This window comes from Tupaia chinensis, unplaced genomic scaffold (genome assembly GCF_000334495.1).
Source record: "Tupaia chinensis unplaced genomic scaffold, TupChi_1.0 Scaffold000420_1, whole genome shotgun sequence".
Lineage (NCBI taxonomy): Eukaryota > Metazoa > Chordata > Mammalia > Scandentia > Tupaiidae > Tupaia > Tupaia belangeri.
The window spans coordinates 494,295-512,570 of record NW_006159925.1 but is presented as its reverse complement, the minus strand read 5'-3'; the positions used below and the strand labels follow the sequence as shown (position 1 = coordinate 512,570).

At 37.5% G+C, this 18,276-nt stretch overlaps 1 protein-coding gene across 1 annotated transcript in view; it reads left to right on the top strand.

Moving 5' to 3' along the window:
• Positions 1-18,276, top strand: part of BRINP3 (BMP/retinoic acid inducible neural specific 3) — a 428,987-nt gene that overhangs the window by 11,444 nt on the left and 399,267 nt on the right. The window contains exon 2 of the mRNA XM_014590228.2: positions 13,612-13,897. Within this exon, the coding sequence (XP_014445714.1) occupies positions 13,662-13,897 (236 nt within the window). The 5' untranslated portion in view covers positions 13,612-13,661. The remainder of the gene's footprint in view (positions 1-13,611; positions 13,898-18,276) is intronic.

The window sequence follows — 18,276 nt, the reverse complement described above, 5'->3', positions numbered from 1 at the left end:
GCGGTCGACTACATGGGAGTCCAGCGACATAGCCATTATGCTAACTGCTGGTCCCGAAACACCTAGAGTTCTGACATGCTTTATTAGACAGCATTTCAGAAGGCAGTGGAGAACAATAGATAATGATTTAAATACTCAATGATAGATTGGTTTGCTTGCAATCACCCCTTTTCGTTGTTGCAGTTATTTTTTTGGTTCTTTTAAAAATATACCTTGAATTTCCAGTGAATTGTATGTACTGGGGGAAACCGTGGAAATTTTTGCTATTTGAAGAATTTTGTTTTAATGAGTGCACCAAAGTAAACTTAGTACCAGGGAACTTACTTCATTTTTACACACGTCCAATTTGGGGATTGTAAATATGTTTCTTTGGGAGAAGGAAGTTGCCTACTTCCTCAATATAGAGAAAGCCAATGAAAAATGTATTTTTTTTAATCAAGGAGATCACAGGATAAGTATGAAAGAAATGGAAAGGGCTAGCAGGTGGCACGAAGGTTAAGGTGACTGAATCCCACATAGCCTATTGTGCAGTTCAAGTCCTGGGCCCAGTGGCTCCAACGTTATACCTGCTGGGACCAGTAGATGGTGTAATGGTTATGTTGCTGGACTCCCAGGTAGTCTACCACAGTTGGAGTTCTGGCCTGGCGACTTAAAACCCACGCTTGCTGTGTGTGCGTGGGTGCCCGATATTCTGGGAGGAGAGTGGAGGAGAAGGGACTGTGGTATCGCTAATCCGCCTTGTAGGGTGATTTCTCACTTTCCCTCTCACTGGCTGTGTGTGTCTCTCTCTCCAGCAAGTACATGTACCCTAAAGCAAAAACATAAAAAAATAAATAAATAAATAAGTAATTAAAATGCTAGCTTCTTTTTAATGGAATATCAATAAATCATATTTAAATAAGCTCAGCAGGCCGTTCTACTAGCTCCTCGGAAAGCCGTGACTCATTTTTCTACACAAAAATGCATCATGACTTTCCTGATGACGTAATATTTTGATTTTAGTAGAGTTAATAAAAATAAATTTGGCCAGCTGGTGGTATGCTGGTTAAGATGCTGGACTCTCAAATGGCCTAGCGCTGTTGAGGCCTGGACTGGGCATCTTGAGAATCCCACCTGGTGCATATGCCTGTGTGCCCAAAGTCCCAGGAGGAGAATGGAAGAGCAGCATGGCCACCCCCACTGGGTAGGTCCTCCTCACTTTCCCTCTCTCTCTCTCCAGTGAGTGCATGTACCCCATGGCAAAACTTAAAAAAATGAATAAAAATAATTAAATTGACAAGGATTTATTTGATAAATTTTAACCCAATCAATTATTTTTAAAAAGTACTTATCTACCGTATTTTAATTTGTCAGAGAGCAGGTACACTTGTCAGAGAGAGAGGGATAGAGAGGAAAAAAAGCAACCCTCTGCCATGCAGTATGACCTGGCCACACTCCTTCTCCTCCACCCCTCCCTCCTTTGGGGATTTTAGGCATGCACGCACACACATGAGGCTTTTCTTTTTTTTTTAAGCCGGCAGGTATGAGACAAACTGTAAGGTCAGCTATGTGGGATTTGGGATTCGATCCCCTTAACTGGCAGGTCATGAGCTAGCCCAATACATGTGGTTCCTGAGGACCTTCCATGTGCCAGGTTCTCTTGATACCAGTGCTGCAGCCTTACCTATGAATATGGCAGAGACGAAGCCCTGTCTCACGTTGCCTAAGCTGCAGTGGAAGTCTTACCCCGCAAATGGAATGACGTCTGTAACGGGAGAGAACACAAGTTTATTTCTCCATTAAGATTCCCAACCGTAGACTTGGGAGTTAAAAAAAAAAAAAACATTTGATTATCATTTTCTTATAAATGGACAAGAAGAAACTGAAGGTTTTCGTTTTGAAATTTTAGAAGTTTTTCTTATGGTTTAAATAAATATGAGCTCTTTTTATCCTGTTTTTTTTTTTTTTTTTTTTTTTTTTTAATACTGAATCTTGGGGCTGGCAGGTGGCAGGGTAGTTAAGGGTGCTGGACTCCCACATGGTCAACCTTGGTTCGAGTTCTGAACCTCGTGGTTTGTGGTTTGCTTTCTTTCTCTTTTTCTTCCCTTCTTTCTCTCACTCTGTCCCTCACTGGTCAAATTAAAATAAGTAAATACATAAAGTTCAATGACATAATTAAAAAAAATACTGAACCTTATTTAAAAGTAGTTTTTCTTTTGTGGATGATTTCTGAAGTTATACTTTTTTTTTCCTTATTTTTCAAAAATTTTGTTTTCTTTAAGGTTTTGCCATAGAATAAGTGCAATTGCTGGAGAGGGACAGAGACAGAGAGAAAGGGAAAGTGAGAAATCTCCCTCAAGGAGTATGGTCACACCACAGTCCCTTCTTGTCTGTTCTCCCCTGGGATGTTGGGCAGGCTTTCATACCTAACTGGAATACTGCTAGGTCCAGGACTCAAACCATGAGTTGGCCGTGTGGGATCCAGGGCCTTAACCACCACGCCTCCTGCTGGTCAGAAGACATACTCTTTATGTTTCTCAATGAAATAACTGCTAATAAAACAACCATTTTGCCTTATAGATCTGATTAACAATAGGTAGGTTTTGGTCTTATTAATAGATGAAGAAATTTATTGCCTATTTGGTTACCAGCTTCCACGATTTCTTATCTTTATCCCAGTACTGACTCGTTCATGTAATATAATATTTAGTATGAATACTCTTGCAGAGCAAGTGTTATATTTTCAGCTTTATTCAGTATCATTTTTTAAAAAGGCATTTTTGAGGTTTTTAAAACTTAAAATGAAGGGCCAACAGATTGGCATGGTGTTTAAGACACTGCACTCCCACATGGCCAACCGCAGTTTGAATCCTGGACCTGGTGGCTTGCTTTCTCACTTTCCCTCTCTTCCTCTCTCACACACTTTTCCTGTCTCTCTCTCTTGTCAAATTAAAAAAAAAAAGATATTGAACAAAGTTAAATAAATAATTATTAAAAAAAAACAAAAACAAACAAAAACTTTAAAGTACTGTCCAAAAGGCAGGGGGGAAATGTTACTGTGTGCAATGCATAGATTTGTACATAGTATGTGCTGAAATAGTTTCCTAAATTAGCTACATTCTCAAACTTCTTTTACATTGATACCTCCATAACAAAATATTTTAAATGACAAATGTCTTAGTCTTATCAACTAGAATGCTTTCTATGATCAGACTGTGCCAGAAAAGGCAGATTTATATTGCAGTTATAGCAGCCATATTAAACCCTCATGTCTGCATCCATTATTTTCACTTTATTCCTATGTGTAGATTTTTTTCATCTTTATTTGAAGCTTTCATTTCACTGTCTTTGTAGTAAACTATATTAATTTTAATAAATTTCCGAAGCTGCTGAAGAGAATAATTATGACACTCAATGAATGTAAGAGACTTTACTGGGGGGTGACAGCAGTGCGGTAGGGGAGATTTGGCTCAACTCTAAATACAGGAAATAGGGGTAACCGACAGCTGAGGCTCAGGGTGGGGAGTCAGTGGATGGAAAACGACTGAGAGGAAACACCAGGGTAAGGGAGGAGTCGGGCTAAAGCGACCTAGCAGGACTTTTGCTATGGATAAGCCAAGGGAAGCAGCCTTCACCCGGGGATGGCTGAGGGTTAGGAACTCCAGCAGCTCATGAGGGTAGTCATGCATGCAGCCTGGGATTCTGCTAAAATCCGCTTAGCAGGACCCTTGCTAAAACTGGGCAGTATGGAGGAACAGGGTCTCTGAAGTGAGAGTTTGAGGGAAGATTCTAGGGGTTTCCGACAAGATTTAGGCCAAGGAAAGAATCAAAGTGGACTTCGTATTTTGCTTTAAAATGAAGTTTTTCCACTCTCAGTATAGTTTATAAACATCTTGCACTTGAGCTTTATTTTTCTGAGCCTGGTCACTCTCCTTACAGATTAAAATGAAGTACAGTCTGAATCTTACAAACTCTTGTATTCTCTGATCACCTATGCTGAATATTGGGTAGTTATCAGATAATCCAGTTGACTTTTTTTTACAGTACTTTGAGCTTTCCCCAGTGTGCTGGACAGAATTAAGGAATGGAATTCACCTTCTCCGTTTTTTCTAACCAGTCCTTCCATTAGGTAGGAACATTTAACTTCGTCTTTATTGGTAGGACAAGATAGTATTGACAGGATCAAGCAGGAGATTAGTTCCCTTTGCAGCAGATACTCCTCAGAGGAATGCTCACCCTCATTAGGATGGAGAACACTTACAGCTGTAATTCAGAGCGCTGTGTTGCCCGATCAGCTGAAATAAATAAGGAGAAGCCCGCTCTGGAATACAGGTTTAGCAGAATTAAGTGACTAGCAAGATACACTTCTAAGGACAGCCTTAAACTCTACAGTGTGATTCAAGACAAGAACACTCAGGTTTGTTTCTATTTATTTATTCATTTATTTATTTATGAAATAGAAGACAAAAGCAAGAAAGTACAGTGCTACATTACTAACAGATTAATATAGTTGCAATACCTTGTTTTTTTTTTCTTCTTTTTTTAGAGACATTTTTGCTGTAGGGCATGTCTCCTTGCTAGAGAGAGAGACAGAAAGCAAGAATTCACCTCCCCTAAGGGAGATAGCGGGGCCACAATTCCTTCTCCTCCATTCTCCTCTTGGGATCTTGGGCATGCATGCACGTGTGTCTCACGTGAATTTAAGCTGCCGGGTCCAGGACTCAAACCACAGTAAACTACGTGGGAGTCGAGCAACATAACCATTATGTCATCTGCTAGCCCCAATGACAATCTTTTGTTAGCAATAGCAAATATAATAAAATTGTCCTTAAATTAAAAAAAGAAAAAAAGAGCTCAATTCATTACGTGTTCTAAAATGTTACTAGATGCCAGGTAGTAAATTAACATTAAAGGCCACGGGATTGCTCCAACATAATATGGAATGGCAAGCCTTTTATAATCTGGTCATGTGAACACAGATGTTAGTAGCATAATTATAACATTTGGGAAGGTTCATGAATGTAAACTTATCCAGTCTATATTTACCTTAGTGATTTCCAAACTAAACTAAATCATAAGGACATTTATCCTTAAAATTCAAAAAGAATTGTTCATTCAGATAAGTGTCCATTTCTTTCAGTTTTTTAATCCTGCTTGGATAAATTCACATTTCTATGATGCTTGGAGTTGAATTATAGCTTTTTGCTTTAGGGTTTATAACTACATTTTATCTTTTTTGTTTGTTTACAGACTTGTTTTACTTTTTGAAAGAGTGATCAATGCATAGAGAAAAGCCTAGTTTCTGTTATAATTCCTAGACATACCCAGTGATAATCTGTGAACTAAATTCAGGATGACTTTCCACTTTTACATGTTCTTATTTATTTCAACCGAGGTACAAAATTAAAGAAAGCATTACTTTGTACTTCTGGTAGAATACAGGAAGGAGAATGACAAAGTATTATCTGGAAATATGGAAACTGGACTGCATTGTGTAAAGTATGCAAGATTTATGTCTTGCTGAATTAACTGATATCTTTATATAAAATACCAGATTCTAGCTTATTTTGGCATGTTAAAATTCATTGCCTTGAAACAAACAATATGTAGATTAATAGAGAACAATATTAGGTCATGTGAAATTTAAAATTATAAATCACAAACAACATTTCATTAAGCAGTAAAGTACTACATATTCTTTCTTTTTCTCCACCGATGAGATTTTTGCTATAGGGTGAGTGCACTGGGTGGAGAGACAGAGAGATACAGAAAGTGAGAAATCACCCCAGAGAGGGGGCTGCCACGCCACAATCCCATCTCCTCCATTGTCGTATCTGGATCTTGGGCACGCACGCACATGCACCTAGGGTGAGTTTTAAGCAGCCGGGTCTAGACTTAAACTCTGGTCCATTAAGTGGGAGTTCAGTGAAGTAACCATTATGCTATCTGCTGGTCATAGTAATGCATATTCTAAATTTGAATATAAATCATTATATTGAATAATGAAACTTATTCTTCTGATCTTTCTATAGATTATATATATGTACTATATATATGTATGTCATAAATATTCAAAAATGAAAAGCCATATGGCTGTGCCTATAGGAAAATGATGCATTATATGATACATGTAGATTTGAATGTTTATCAAATGTAATACGTAAGGGGCCAGCAGGTGGCTTAGTGGTTAAGTGCCAGACTCCTAAATGGTTGATTGTGGCTCGAGTCCTGGAATCAGTGGCATGAAAAATGACTCTAGGTGCCCCAAATCCCAGGAGAAGGGGTTGCAGCGAGGCCATCCACCCACCCCATGGGGTGATTTCTTACTGTCCCTCTCATTGTCTATCCCTGGTGAGCGCAGGTGCCCTATGGCAAAACCTTAAAAAAAATTAATCCTTAAATATAACCTGCTGCCTTTGAAAAGCAATGCCTTTAAATTGTCCTTGTACCCAGGGACTGCTCATGCCAAATAATGCTATAATGCTTTTTTTTTTTTTTTTAGCTGTAGCCTCAAGTTTTCTCATACTATCCCTTCACTTAGTACTCTTTAGAAATCACCCTCCTATTATTGTCTGCCATATTTGAGAGCCTAAGGAAACCGGCTGTAGTTAAAGCTGTGTGATCTCATTTCAGCAGCATGTTCATCTCTCACTGAAATGTATCGTACTTACTGTTGTGAGACAACTCTTGTAGGTGTGTTAGATAGAATTTTTTTCTTTTAGTAGTGCAATAAAGTAATTTATAATAAGATTCGATAGTCAAAGCCTGTTGAATGGATTAATTTTGCCATTTCTCTGAAGAGCAGATAAATGAAATCAGTCTGACAATGCTTACACTGTCCAACCCAATAAATATATACATAAATCTGAAGAAAAAGTGGTTCTCTGATTTTTGAGATTATAGTACCTGTTTTAAAAGATATTAAATTAAATCACGCTTAGTTGATTTTAATGATCACTTTCATGGAAAAAGTTAAATTGGAAAAAGCAGACACTGCATGGTAACCCATGATACTTAGGCCCCTTGCTTATAATACTATGAGATAGTGTTTGTCCATTTAAATGTTTATTTCGGTTTCTATGTCTGTTTCTTATATTTTCCTTTTTTTAAAACAATTCTTTTTTAAAAAATATAACTTTATTTATTTGTCCAGAGAGCGACAAGGTAAGAGAAAGAAGGGGAGAGAGAGAGAAGGTGAGAAAGTAAGCTGCCAGGTCCAGGACTTGAACCATAGTTGGCCACGTGGAAGTCCAGCGCCCTTAACCATCATGCCACCTGCTGGCCCCTGTTTCTTATATTGTCTATAAATTATACAAAAATGATAAGAATCCTCATAAATACCTTTCAAATTAGAAAGACAAAAACGTTTGGAGACATTTGAGTTGCAGATGACAGAGGAATAGATTCCTGACAGGATGACTGCAGGCTTTTGTCCTATCTTCCTCAAAAGATGGGAAGTTCCTGGGGACAGAGCATTCATTTTATTGATAATTGTTTTCCATTTCCTTCTCAAAACTTATCAAATAGGCAGTGAAAATCACTGTAATAGAAGTAGTAGGAGCATCAGGTATAAACAACCTCCCTTGATGGGTCATAGCTTTTTTTTTTTTGAGAGGTTTTTGCTATAGGGCGTGTGCGCTCGCCAGACAGAGAGAGTCATAGAGACAGAAAGCGAGAAATCACCCCCCAGGGAGGATGGCCACGCCGCAATCCCTTCTCCTCCATTCTCCTCTCGGGATCTTGGGCACGCACACACACGCGCCCAGCGTGAGTTTTAAGCCACCGGGTCCAAGACGCGAACCGCGGTCGACTACGTGGGAGTCCAGCGACATAGCCATTAAGCTAACTGCTGGTTCCCGATGGGTCATAGCTTTGAGAGCATACGCAAGATCCTAGGAGGAGAATGGAGGAGAGGAGAAGGGATTGTAGTAGGGCCATCTTCCCTGGGAGGAGGGATGATTTCTCACTTTCCCTCTCACTGTCTTTGTGTCTTTCTCTCTCCAGCGAGTGCATACACTCTAAGGCAAAAACCTCTCTCTATTTCTCTTTCTCCTCCTCTCTATATTTTATAAATTTTACTATTTTATGAATTTAAAAATCTGTATTTTTAGAGGGACCAGCAGTTAGAGTAATGGCTCGCATGTAGTTGACTGCGGTTCAAGTCCTGGACCCTGTGACTTAAACTCACACCGGGTGTGTGCGCGTGCGTGCCCAAGATCCCGAGAGGAGAATGGAGGAGAAGGGATCGTGGCGTGGCCATCCCCCCGGGGGGTGATTTCTCACTTTCTATCTCTCTCTTTCTGGTGAGCACATACGCCCTATAGCATAAACCTCTAAAAAAAAATCAGTATTTTAGGTAACAGTAAATGCAGTGCCACCTTGGATACATTTTCAGAGAGTGAGCGAGAATAATTATTGCATCCCGGGAGAGGTATATCATACATATGACTTTATGTGTGTATTACATATCATATACATTTATACTCATTATTGCATCTGTAGCATCCTTGTAATCTGCCTTCTTTCTGCACAGATTTTCAAGGCTATTGGATATATGCAGTAAACTTCTATCAGAAGGCAATTACATTTTATTTTGTGAAAAGGAAAATGTAGTAAGAGTAAGCTATGCAATAAATATATATCTTTTTAATAGTAAGGTATTTTAATTTGTACTGCTGTTTTCTTTTATGGAAAGAAACACTTGATCAATACCACTTTTTAATTAAATGCCACATTTTAACCATTAACTCATTGTTTTGGGGTCCGGTTTCATTTGGAATGTTTTGTTGCTTTTTGTTCTTCACGCTTTTATTCCTTGCTTTGATATAAAATGCACCTTCATATGTCCCAGAAAATACTGTACATTGATATTGTCATTTCTCTAGTTGGCCAGTTAGGCACTTAAACAAAGATAGTAAAATCGAGATCATTTGGCCTTTTTCTCACCTTACAAGGAGACAAACTGATGAATCCACTTACCAGGTTAACCATTTCTCCTGCCTTTCATTGGAACCTATGATTCCCCTTGCTTAGCCATCTTAAGTGTGGCTGTTTACCTCAGCCGTGATCTATGGTTGCTCCAATGCTGCATTGGGCACTTGTAGACTCTACTCACCACTCTCCTGTTGTCATTGACGACTCACGTTACAAGACATCTCATGGCCAGCAGGTAGCAGAGTGGTTAAGGCTCTGGAATCCACTTAAACTATTGTGGTCCTGGACTTGGTGGCCTGAAAGTAGCGCTAAAATCCAAGTGGAGAATGGAGGAGAAGGGATTGAGGCATGGCCATCCCCCCCAAGAGAGTGATTTCCCACTTTCTCTCTGTCTCTCAAGCAAGCACACCTGCCCTATAGCAAAAATCTCTGAAAAAATAAAGAAAGGAAAGGAAAAAAATCTCTCACACAAGGATTGATATGGTTATTAACCCAACCCTAGTAATGGAAACCATGAAAAGTCATTCAGCAATAATTTAAAAATTAGTAATTATGCAAGAGTGATCTGGATGCGCACTTACCTGCTTTGGGGACAAACCAGACAATAAAGCTCTTTTTTTAGTGAATATTGAGTGTAACGATCACTTGTCCTAAGGATTGATTGCTAGAGGCCTTTGTCATCGCCTTATGTGTTCTAATGAGACTTCTTGTTCTGTAATTCTGCAGGAATGTTCTCGAAGACTGCTTTGGTAGCACCTTTATGGGTATCCTATTTTGGTTATTATAAATCTCTTTTAAAAGATCTTATAAATATAATGATTTCAAAAGATCCCCAATATTAAGTTTGGACAAGGTTGATATTCCCTGGAGTTAACCAGTTTTCCTTTCAGAAAGTTTATTTCTGAATGGAAGTGGGAACAGGTGCCCAAGTAGGAAACAGAGGAAATGGAAATAATTCAAAACCAATAGCAATATTTTCGTTAGGAATATTTTTAGCTATCTCCCTACACATAAGAAAGCCTTTCCATTTTCCCATCTGTTAAAATGGTTAGCTCCGTGAGATTATGGGTACATTAATTTGTTCCATTATTGTAACTTGATTTTATAAATGTACATTTAATAACATGCTGTATACCTTAAATGTACATGATAAGATTTATTTTCTTAAAAAAGAAAGATGAGGGAATATGAAGACCATGAAATGTCTTTAACATTTTTGATCAAGAAGAAAATAAAGGGACCAGCAGTTAGCATAATGGCTATGTCGCTGGACTCCCACGTAGTCGACAACGGTTCGCGTCCCGGACTCGGTGGCTTAAAACTCATGCTGGGTGCATGCGCGTGTGTGCCCAAGATCCTGAGAGGAGAATGGAGGAGAAGGAATTGCGGCGTGGCCCTCCCCACTGGGGCGGGGGGTGATTTCTTGCTTTCTATCTCTCTGTCTCTCTCTGTGTCTCAAAAAAAAGGTAAAAAAAAGAAGAAGACAATAAAAATGTGGTTCTGGCTAATTATGTATTGAAGAAGCATAGGTTGGCTTTTTTTTTTTTTTTTTTTTTTTTTTTAGAGATTTTTGCTATAGAGCATTGTGCACTTGCCATAGAGACAGAAAGTGAAAATCCATCACCCCAGGAGGGATGGCCAAGTGACAGTCCCTTCTCCTCAATTCTCCTTTGGGGATTTTGGGTGTGCATGCACATGTGCCAGGTCTAGGACTTGAACCGCGGTTGACCATGTGGGAGTCCAATGCCTTAACCACTACACTACCTGATGGCCCTCAGAATTTTTTTAACAGGACCCTAAATGCCATCTAGGTCAGTTGTTTCCTATTTTTATAACACTTGGTATATTACAAAATCGTGTTTGAGTACATGTTGTGCTTCATTTTATGGTATGCATCAGTAATTCCATGATTTGATACCAGTCTGAAATGTAATTTGAAACTCTGCAGGTCCTTATCAGATGCTAAGCTTTATTCCAGGTGCTTTACCACTATTAACCATTCAATCTTTTAACAAACTTACGATGTGATCTTCTATAGCAGTTGAGAAATCTGAGGCACAAAAGAAGTTAAGCAATTTGCTGGAGGTCAAACATCTAGTTGGCAGAGACATTCGGGTTTCAGACTGACTCCAGAGTCTACCCTCTTAGCCACTGTCTGGAATACCTCTTGAGGTTATAAAGTTGCGATAAATATATTGTCTACTGATGGATTTGTAGAATATACAATTTTGTTTTCAAAGAATTATTTTCCAAATTATTTATTAAGAAGGATGGAATAATTTTTCTGTAAAAACTTTCAATAATATTCTTATTCATAATTATGTTTGGTAATGAAAGAGCTATGTTTAGATAGTATGACTGTAAGTTTCAATTATTTTTTTAACATTAGATATATAATATAGACTTAAAAATACTTTGTTGGAACAATTTATTCTGCTTTTGTTTGTGAAATAAACACAATTCTTATGGGAATGAAAACAATATCACTGTTACAATGATTAATTTTTTTCTTGTTTGAATGTATTTGATCACCAGAATAAAAGTGTGGGTGTATTTAACAAAGGTGAGCAATATTTATCAGTCACAGGGAAATTATACTATAACATTACATATAAGACTAATTCTTAGTTTATGAATATAAATCCTCTGTATTTGTTTTAATATAAATGATATGGTTCCCATATAGAAAAAATGTAAAAGCATTAATTTTCCTTAACGAATTGAAAGCTATGAGTTGAATCATTTGACAGTGCTACATGTATACAGATAATTAAAGGGAGTCCAGAATTTCCCAACTTCCGTTTTGAAATCTTTCTACTACATCATGTTATTCCTTATAATAAATCATTTTGAAAATGTCTTCATTTTAAGACTCAGTATGTTTTTAACAAAGAGGGTATTCCTTAATTTCCCCAATGGGGGAACTCTTCTACCTGAGGCAGCCTACCTAATATGTGGGCATTGTCCTTTTGTTTTGTAGTGGACTGACCTGTGTGTGTCAAATGATTTAGGTCAGTCATATTGTATCTGTATTTTGAGATACTTTATAGTTGCCAAATAATGGTTGCATATCTCTTGCATGAAAACAATTTAAGATTAAATTTCAGATTATAGAATTATAGATAGAAAAGCAAACTAAAACTCTCAGTGTCCTTATTGAAACACCAGAGAAAAATGGAAGTTCCTGTAAGTGAAGTCTGTTACCTAATACTGCACACTTCTGTGGTTTTTCAAAGAGATTTGACGGAGTAAAAACGCTCATAACTAAACTCTCTCACTAGTCAGAATATATATGTTCTATAATTCTATGTGTTACAAATAATGTTATTTGAAAAGATTGATGAAGATGGAAAGTAAAATTCAAATATTTCTAAATCTTTTGTATAGCATAATAGACGTTGCATCCGCAGCTTTGTAAAAAGTTTATTCATACTGTATCACAAGACATGGGATTGTACCTCTTGCTATTTTATTGTTTGATGATGATAGTGTAATGCATATAGTTTCATAGTTTATGAAAAATCTGCCTTGTGTTAGTGTATGTGTGTATATGAATTTGGCCGATTTATTTGTCTCATGAGTAACACACACGTAACATGCCCAACTTAAAAAATCTTAGCAATAATTTAATTATGATTCTGTTTGAATATTAAGGGAAGTGATTCGTATCTAACAGAATAATGGAAAAACGTTGTGTGGGCAAATACCTTCCCATACACATACATTTACCTTGACAAACTCCCATCCATCCATCCATCCATCCATCCATCCATTTATACATGTGAGTGGATAGGCAGACTGATACGTAATGCTTTAAAATGAATTAAAGTTATCGGTGTGACCATTTCCACGATCTAGATGTACTTGGAATAAAACTGGGTTTAAGAATAAGTAGATATACAAATATATGTGTGTGTTTGTGTGTGTGTGTGTGTGTGTGTGAATCTCATAGCAAGCTGCAGAAACACATGCAAGGACTTTAGTCATTTTGTAGAAAAATGATATTAAAGTGTAAGTTTATTTTGGTGTAAAAAATTTGAAATCCGTGCAGTTACTTTCATTATATATGCTTTTCATGAACTTTTTCGAGATCCCTTGTGTGTATGTGTTTGTGTGTGTGTTTGTGTGTGTGCGTACCACATTTATCTATTTCTATATGACGTTTATGTTCTCTTAAACTCCGAGTTTTATTCCAAGTCTAGAATAAGGAAATAGCTACATGAATAACTGTAATTAATTTTGAGCTGTTTTCTAAAAAACTGAAACACTTACAATTCACTTAGCATTAACATTTGCAACAAAATATACAAAATATTTCAATGTATTACATATTTGTTCAGAACATATCCAATTTTATAAAACATCTGAGCAGAAAAGAAATATTAGCTGGCACATCTTCTGGGTGCTCTATGAACTCTGGAATGTTACCACAAGACCTGTTCTGACTCAGGGCCTTATTTTTTTATTAACAACCACACACACACACACGCACACACACACACACACACAAAGACATGTCGTATAAAAGACGTACAATTCTGAAATAAACATCATTTTGGTTTGTGTCTTCTTTATTTTTGCTATTATTTCATTTAAAAAAGTGACATAATAACCTTAAAGCAAATAGCCAGCTCAGCGCCTGCACTGGCAGACGAGAGGGTTCTCGGGGCTAACTAACCGCCTGTGTATTTTGTCTAGGTGTTGAGGGAAAGCTAAGAGAATGAAGGCTCTAAGTCCCCAGTGGAAGCATGATATGGCGGAGCAGAGCTGGTGCTGAATTGTTCTCTCTGATGGCTCTATGGGAGTGGATAGCCCTGAGTCTCCATTGCTGGGTTTTAGCCGTTGCTGCTGTGTCGGATCAGCATGCCACAAGCCCCTTCGACTGGCTCCTCTCTGATAAGGGACCCTTCCATCGCTCACAGGAATACACAGATTTTGTGGACAGAAGCCGGCAGGGATTTAGCACCAGATACAAGATATACAGGTATGAAGCAAAGGGAAAGCAGTTACGGAGATGTCATCCTTGAAGGTGGTGTGTACGTTTCTCTAAGGGAAAGTTGCAGGTGGGAAAGGGTTATTATCAGAAGGGGGATTATGTTCCATGCACCAAAGTGGTGTTTTCTTGCTATTTAAAAATATTTCTTATAGATGGAATATGTTATGAGAAGAGTATATAATGGCGACCACTTGCGTATCACTCTCAAATTTTAAAATCTTTCGCGACCTTGGAGTAGACGCCAAATTTTTACCATCGGGCAGGCACCACCATGCCCAATGCCAAATTTTTAAATGGATTTAGTGAATTGGTTTTTCTTTCTACTGTATACCAGGCTATGTTACCTTGTGCAGCCTCATGGAAATAGTATCTTCTACTAGTCACAGGGAAGTTGAGTCCTTAACCTTTTTTGATCTAAAAGGTAATTATAAACCTTCCAAAGCTGGAATAAAAAGAAATAGCAGATAAATAGGACTTGATAGCAAAGACCCAGAAAAGGAAGAGGATTAAGATAGATGACCTTTAACTTGTATTACTCTTCCATATTTGAAATCCAAATAAGTTATGCACAAGGAATTATTTATTAAATCCAGCAAAAGCTGCCTGCTCCCCCAAAGCCTAGTGAATCCATTTAATTGAGGAGTGAACAAGTGGTTGCTTGAACGGATTAGACTGTATTGATTGAAACTATAAATAATGTTTTATATCAAGTTATCACTTTCGTTTGTTTGTGATTGAGGTTTATAATTCTAGTGATTGGTTTAGCATTTACGTGGAAGCAGATTTTGTTTTCTATTTCTGTGTGTCTGTATCCATGTAGAACTGTTATATAAAGGTTTTATTTTATGTTCTGTGTGCACCAGAGGGCACTGTGCTTCAGATCTGTATGTAGTCTTTTGTACAACATTCTGAGAAATTTCTAAGTGTTATCAGCACTGTGTTTACAGAAGACACTAAGCATACTGAACAAGTTCCACAAAACAATACATTTTTGTTGCTGTGCTTTTTAAAAAAAATAAGAATCCCTTAGTCCAGACCGCCAAACCACTGTCACTGGTCTAAGAAAAAAAAAAATCTAATTTTTTGTTTAAAAAATGAAATGACAAGGACTAAACATTTCCTTGCTGAAATGTGGCAGAAGCAATCAATATCTTCTGATCCCTGATTGATTCATTTTTAGATGTGTTTTTTCGGGTTAGCGAGGTCTTCACAGATTGTGTGATGACACTGGAATTGAAGATTGTAAGCATGTCTTATACTTCAGTATTCTGCAAGAGGATTTTTAACGGTCTGTCACACGGATGCCGGAGCGTGTCTCCAAGCTGCATTGGCATCTTTATCTGGAGGTCTGAGGTGTCGCTAAGTGTGAGTGTTCTAGTCTGGCTTATCGGTCAATCAGCTGTTCAGCTGTGAGTTGCAAACATGGCTTGACATGTTTGTAGAGGTTCTGGGTTGAATGAAAGAGGCTTTATTTAGATCCCAACATTAACAGGTGATGAAAGAAAACAGTGCTTTGAGGTTTCTTTGCAAGGCTCATATGGACTGTTCAGCGTCTATGGGACTCTATTCCTAGTGACCTTGGAGCTCGGAGTCTTTACCTTGGTGACTTGAATAAACACGTGTGGGTATTATGTCTCCTCACAAGCAATGGATTGAGGTGTGCTGTCCTGTCCCTGAGCCAGGCTGTAGCTTCTTATGAAACCTTCGAGACATTGTTATTGATGCTCTGAACATTGATGGTTGCTGTAAAACGAATAACATGATCTATTCATGAGGGTTCTTTAGTGTTGGTAAAGTGGGATATGTTATTTATCTGGGTAGTATTTTCTTAAATTTTGAAATATGCTATCTACTATCGAGCCACTATAATGGATCCAATTTCTTCTTTAGGAAGTGGAGTTTATTTTTGAAAAGTTAAAAAATTTCAAAACAAGGAATTAGAACATCTTTATTGTATTTTGTTCTTATTTTTGTCTTTAACATTGATCTTTAAAAAGTGATTAGAGACTTTATCTTTCCTATTTCCCCTAAACTATAGAATCTGTGAATATTTAAAATATAGATAGGATTTTCATGTTTTCCCATATTTAAGTACTTGATTTATCATTCTTAAAAGCTGCATAATTTTCTAAACGGAGCAGCAGACTTCTAGTGCTAACTGATATCATCATCAACTTCATCCTGTGGCATGTTGCATGGGCATTGTTTCAGAAAGGCATTAGTTCCGAATGTGAAACATATTACGCCTGTTAAAATAACGAGGTCAGTTGTTTTTCAGTTGTCTTCCTTTATCTCATCTCCCTCCCTCAAGCAGAGAATGGCAAGATCACAAGGACCAAAGATTACTAGGATCCTAGACCTGGCTCAGGCCAATAAACTAAAATGATCTTTTTTGAAAAGGTGTGTTTTTTTTTTGTTTTTTGGTCAACTAATAGGACTTTGTTTTGTATTTTTATTTTAATGTGCACACCAGTGTTTTCAGGTTTCACTTCTGAAAGTGCTTTATGAATTACAACATAAACGATTTATGGGTAGATCAGGGAATCTGAGGATTTGAAATGAGAATGTAGCACTTACCTTGTTATTGATCAAATATTAAAGTTGGGTTTTCAGTTCTCTTTCTTTCTTACCTATAGATTGATAGTAGGACCTAAGAATGTTGCACTTTACGGAGGTGTTCTCACTTTTAGAAAATGGGGTGTTTTCTGGAGAAATTTTGTTCTGTCTGAAACAGGACAGGAGGACACTTGGCCCTTCATATGTCGAAGCCTGTATTCTCAGGTATATTCTGGAAACCCACAGGCAGTAAGCCCACCAGGAAATTGTAACTTTCTCCAGGACCTCGGAATTCTCATCCTTTTATTAAGTTACAGGAGCTTTAGACAAAGGACTTATTTTTAGTGACTCAAACTTCTGTGCGGTTTCTTAAACCACTGATAAGAATGCTAAGGCTCTGATTGTTATTCCCATGAAAGAAAGGTTTTATCTACGTAAATCTTCAGATGTGGTGATACAAAAGCCTCTCTTTTCCTAGGTTCTGCCACGCTTTGGCTAACCACATGTGCAAATGAATCATGGGAAATGGTGGGGATTATTTTATAATCTTTCAAGATTATTTGGAGTTATGTCATGTTACTGTAATGTAGCTTGCTTGCTCAGTGCAATTTCTTCAAAGAGTGCTCCAAATTTGAGTGAGAATAGGAGACAATTGAGATAAATAGTATCATGTATTATACTTTGTAGTCATGTTCTCTAACAAAATTACATTTAAAATATGACTTGGAAAGGATGAGATAACCCAGAAAAAGACAAACACTTCATATATGATAGGATAATCATGAAATAGGGTATGAGAAAAGGTGAAAACTGTTGAACTAGTAGCTCTTCCATATCGGTGTCCATACGAACAGAACAAATGCTGTGTCTTCTTTAGACTGTACACACACATCTATTTCACATGGCATAAGAATCCAATTTGGAAAATCCAAAGTTTTAGGTCTCTAAAGGAAAACACCTTTATGATACTAGGATAAGCATTTAGAAATATTGATCAATTCAGATATATTATCATTAATATGAGTATAAATACTGGTAGCAGATTGACTGAGTCGCCTAAACATGTGTACCCCCCACACACACACACACACACAATCGCACTCAGTATAGTCGTATTCATGAGATTCACAAAACAGGCAGAATTAGATTTCATTGTTTAGAGATGCAATTCTAAAAATGATTAGCAAAATTAAAAGCAACACAAAGAAATGATTATAACAAAAATCAAGAGAGTGGCAATGTATGATTTGGGCAAAGTATGTGATTTTAGAGGAGACAATGAGGAACTTTTAAGATATGGACAATAATCAATTTCTTAATGGGCCGATTGTTACATGAGTGTCCTTTAGAGACTAAATGCATAATTTAGACAATTATCAATATGGATTTTATACTTCACAATGTACCACATTAAACAAGTAATTAAATATTGTGTAAGCTTTGAATTGAAAGACTGCAGTCTTTAAATTAAGTGGATTAATTCTTCCCTTTGAACTAACCACAAATTCATTATGTTTCTAAAACATTTTTAGTTTTTTGTGAGATTTTTGCTATAGGGTACGTGCACTCTCCTGAGAGATAGAGACAGAGAGACAGAAAGCGAGAAATCACCCCCTCCCCCTGGGGGGAAGCCAGGCCACAATCCCCTCTCCTTTATTCTCCTCCTGGGATCTTGGGCACGCATACACACATGCCTGTTGTGAGTTTTAAGCCGCTGGGTCCAGGACTCAAACCGCGGTTGACTATGTGAGAGCCTATCAGTGTAACCATTACAACATCTGCTGGTCCCTATAAAAACATTTTAAACCTGC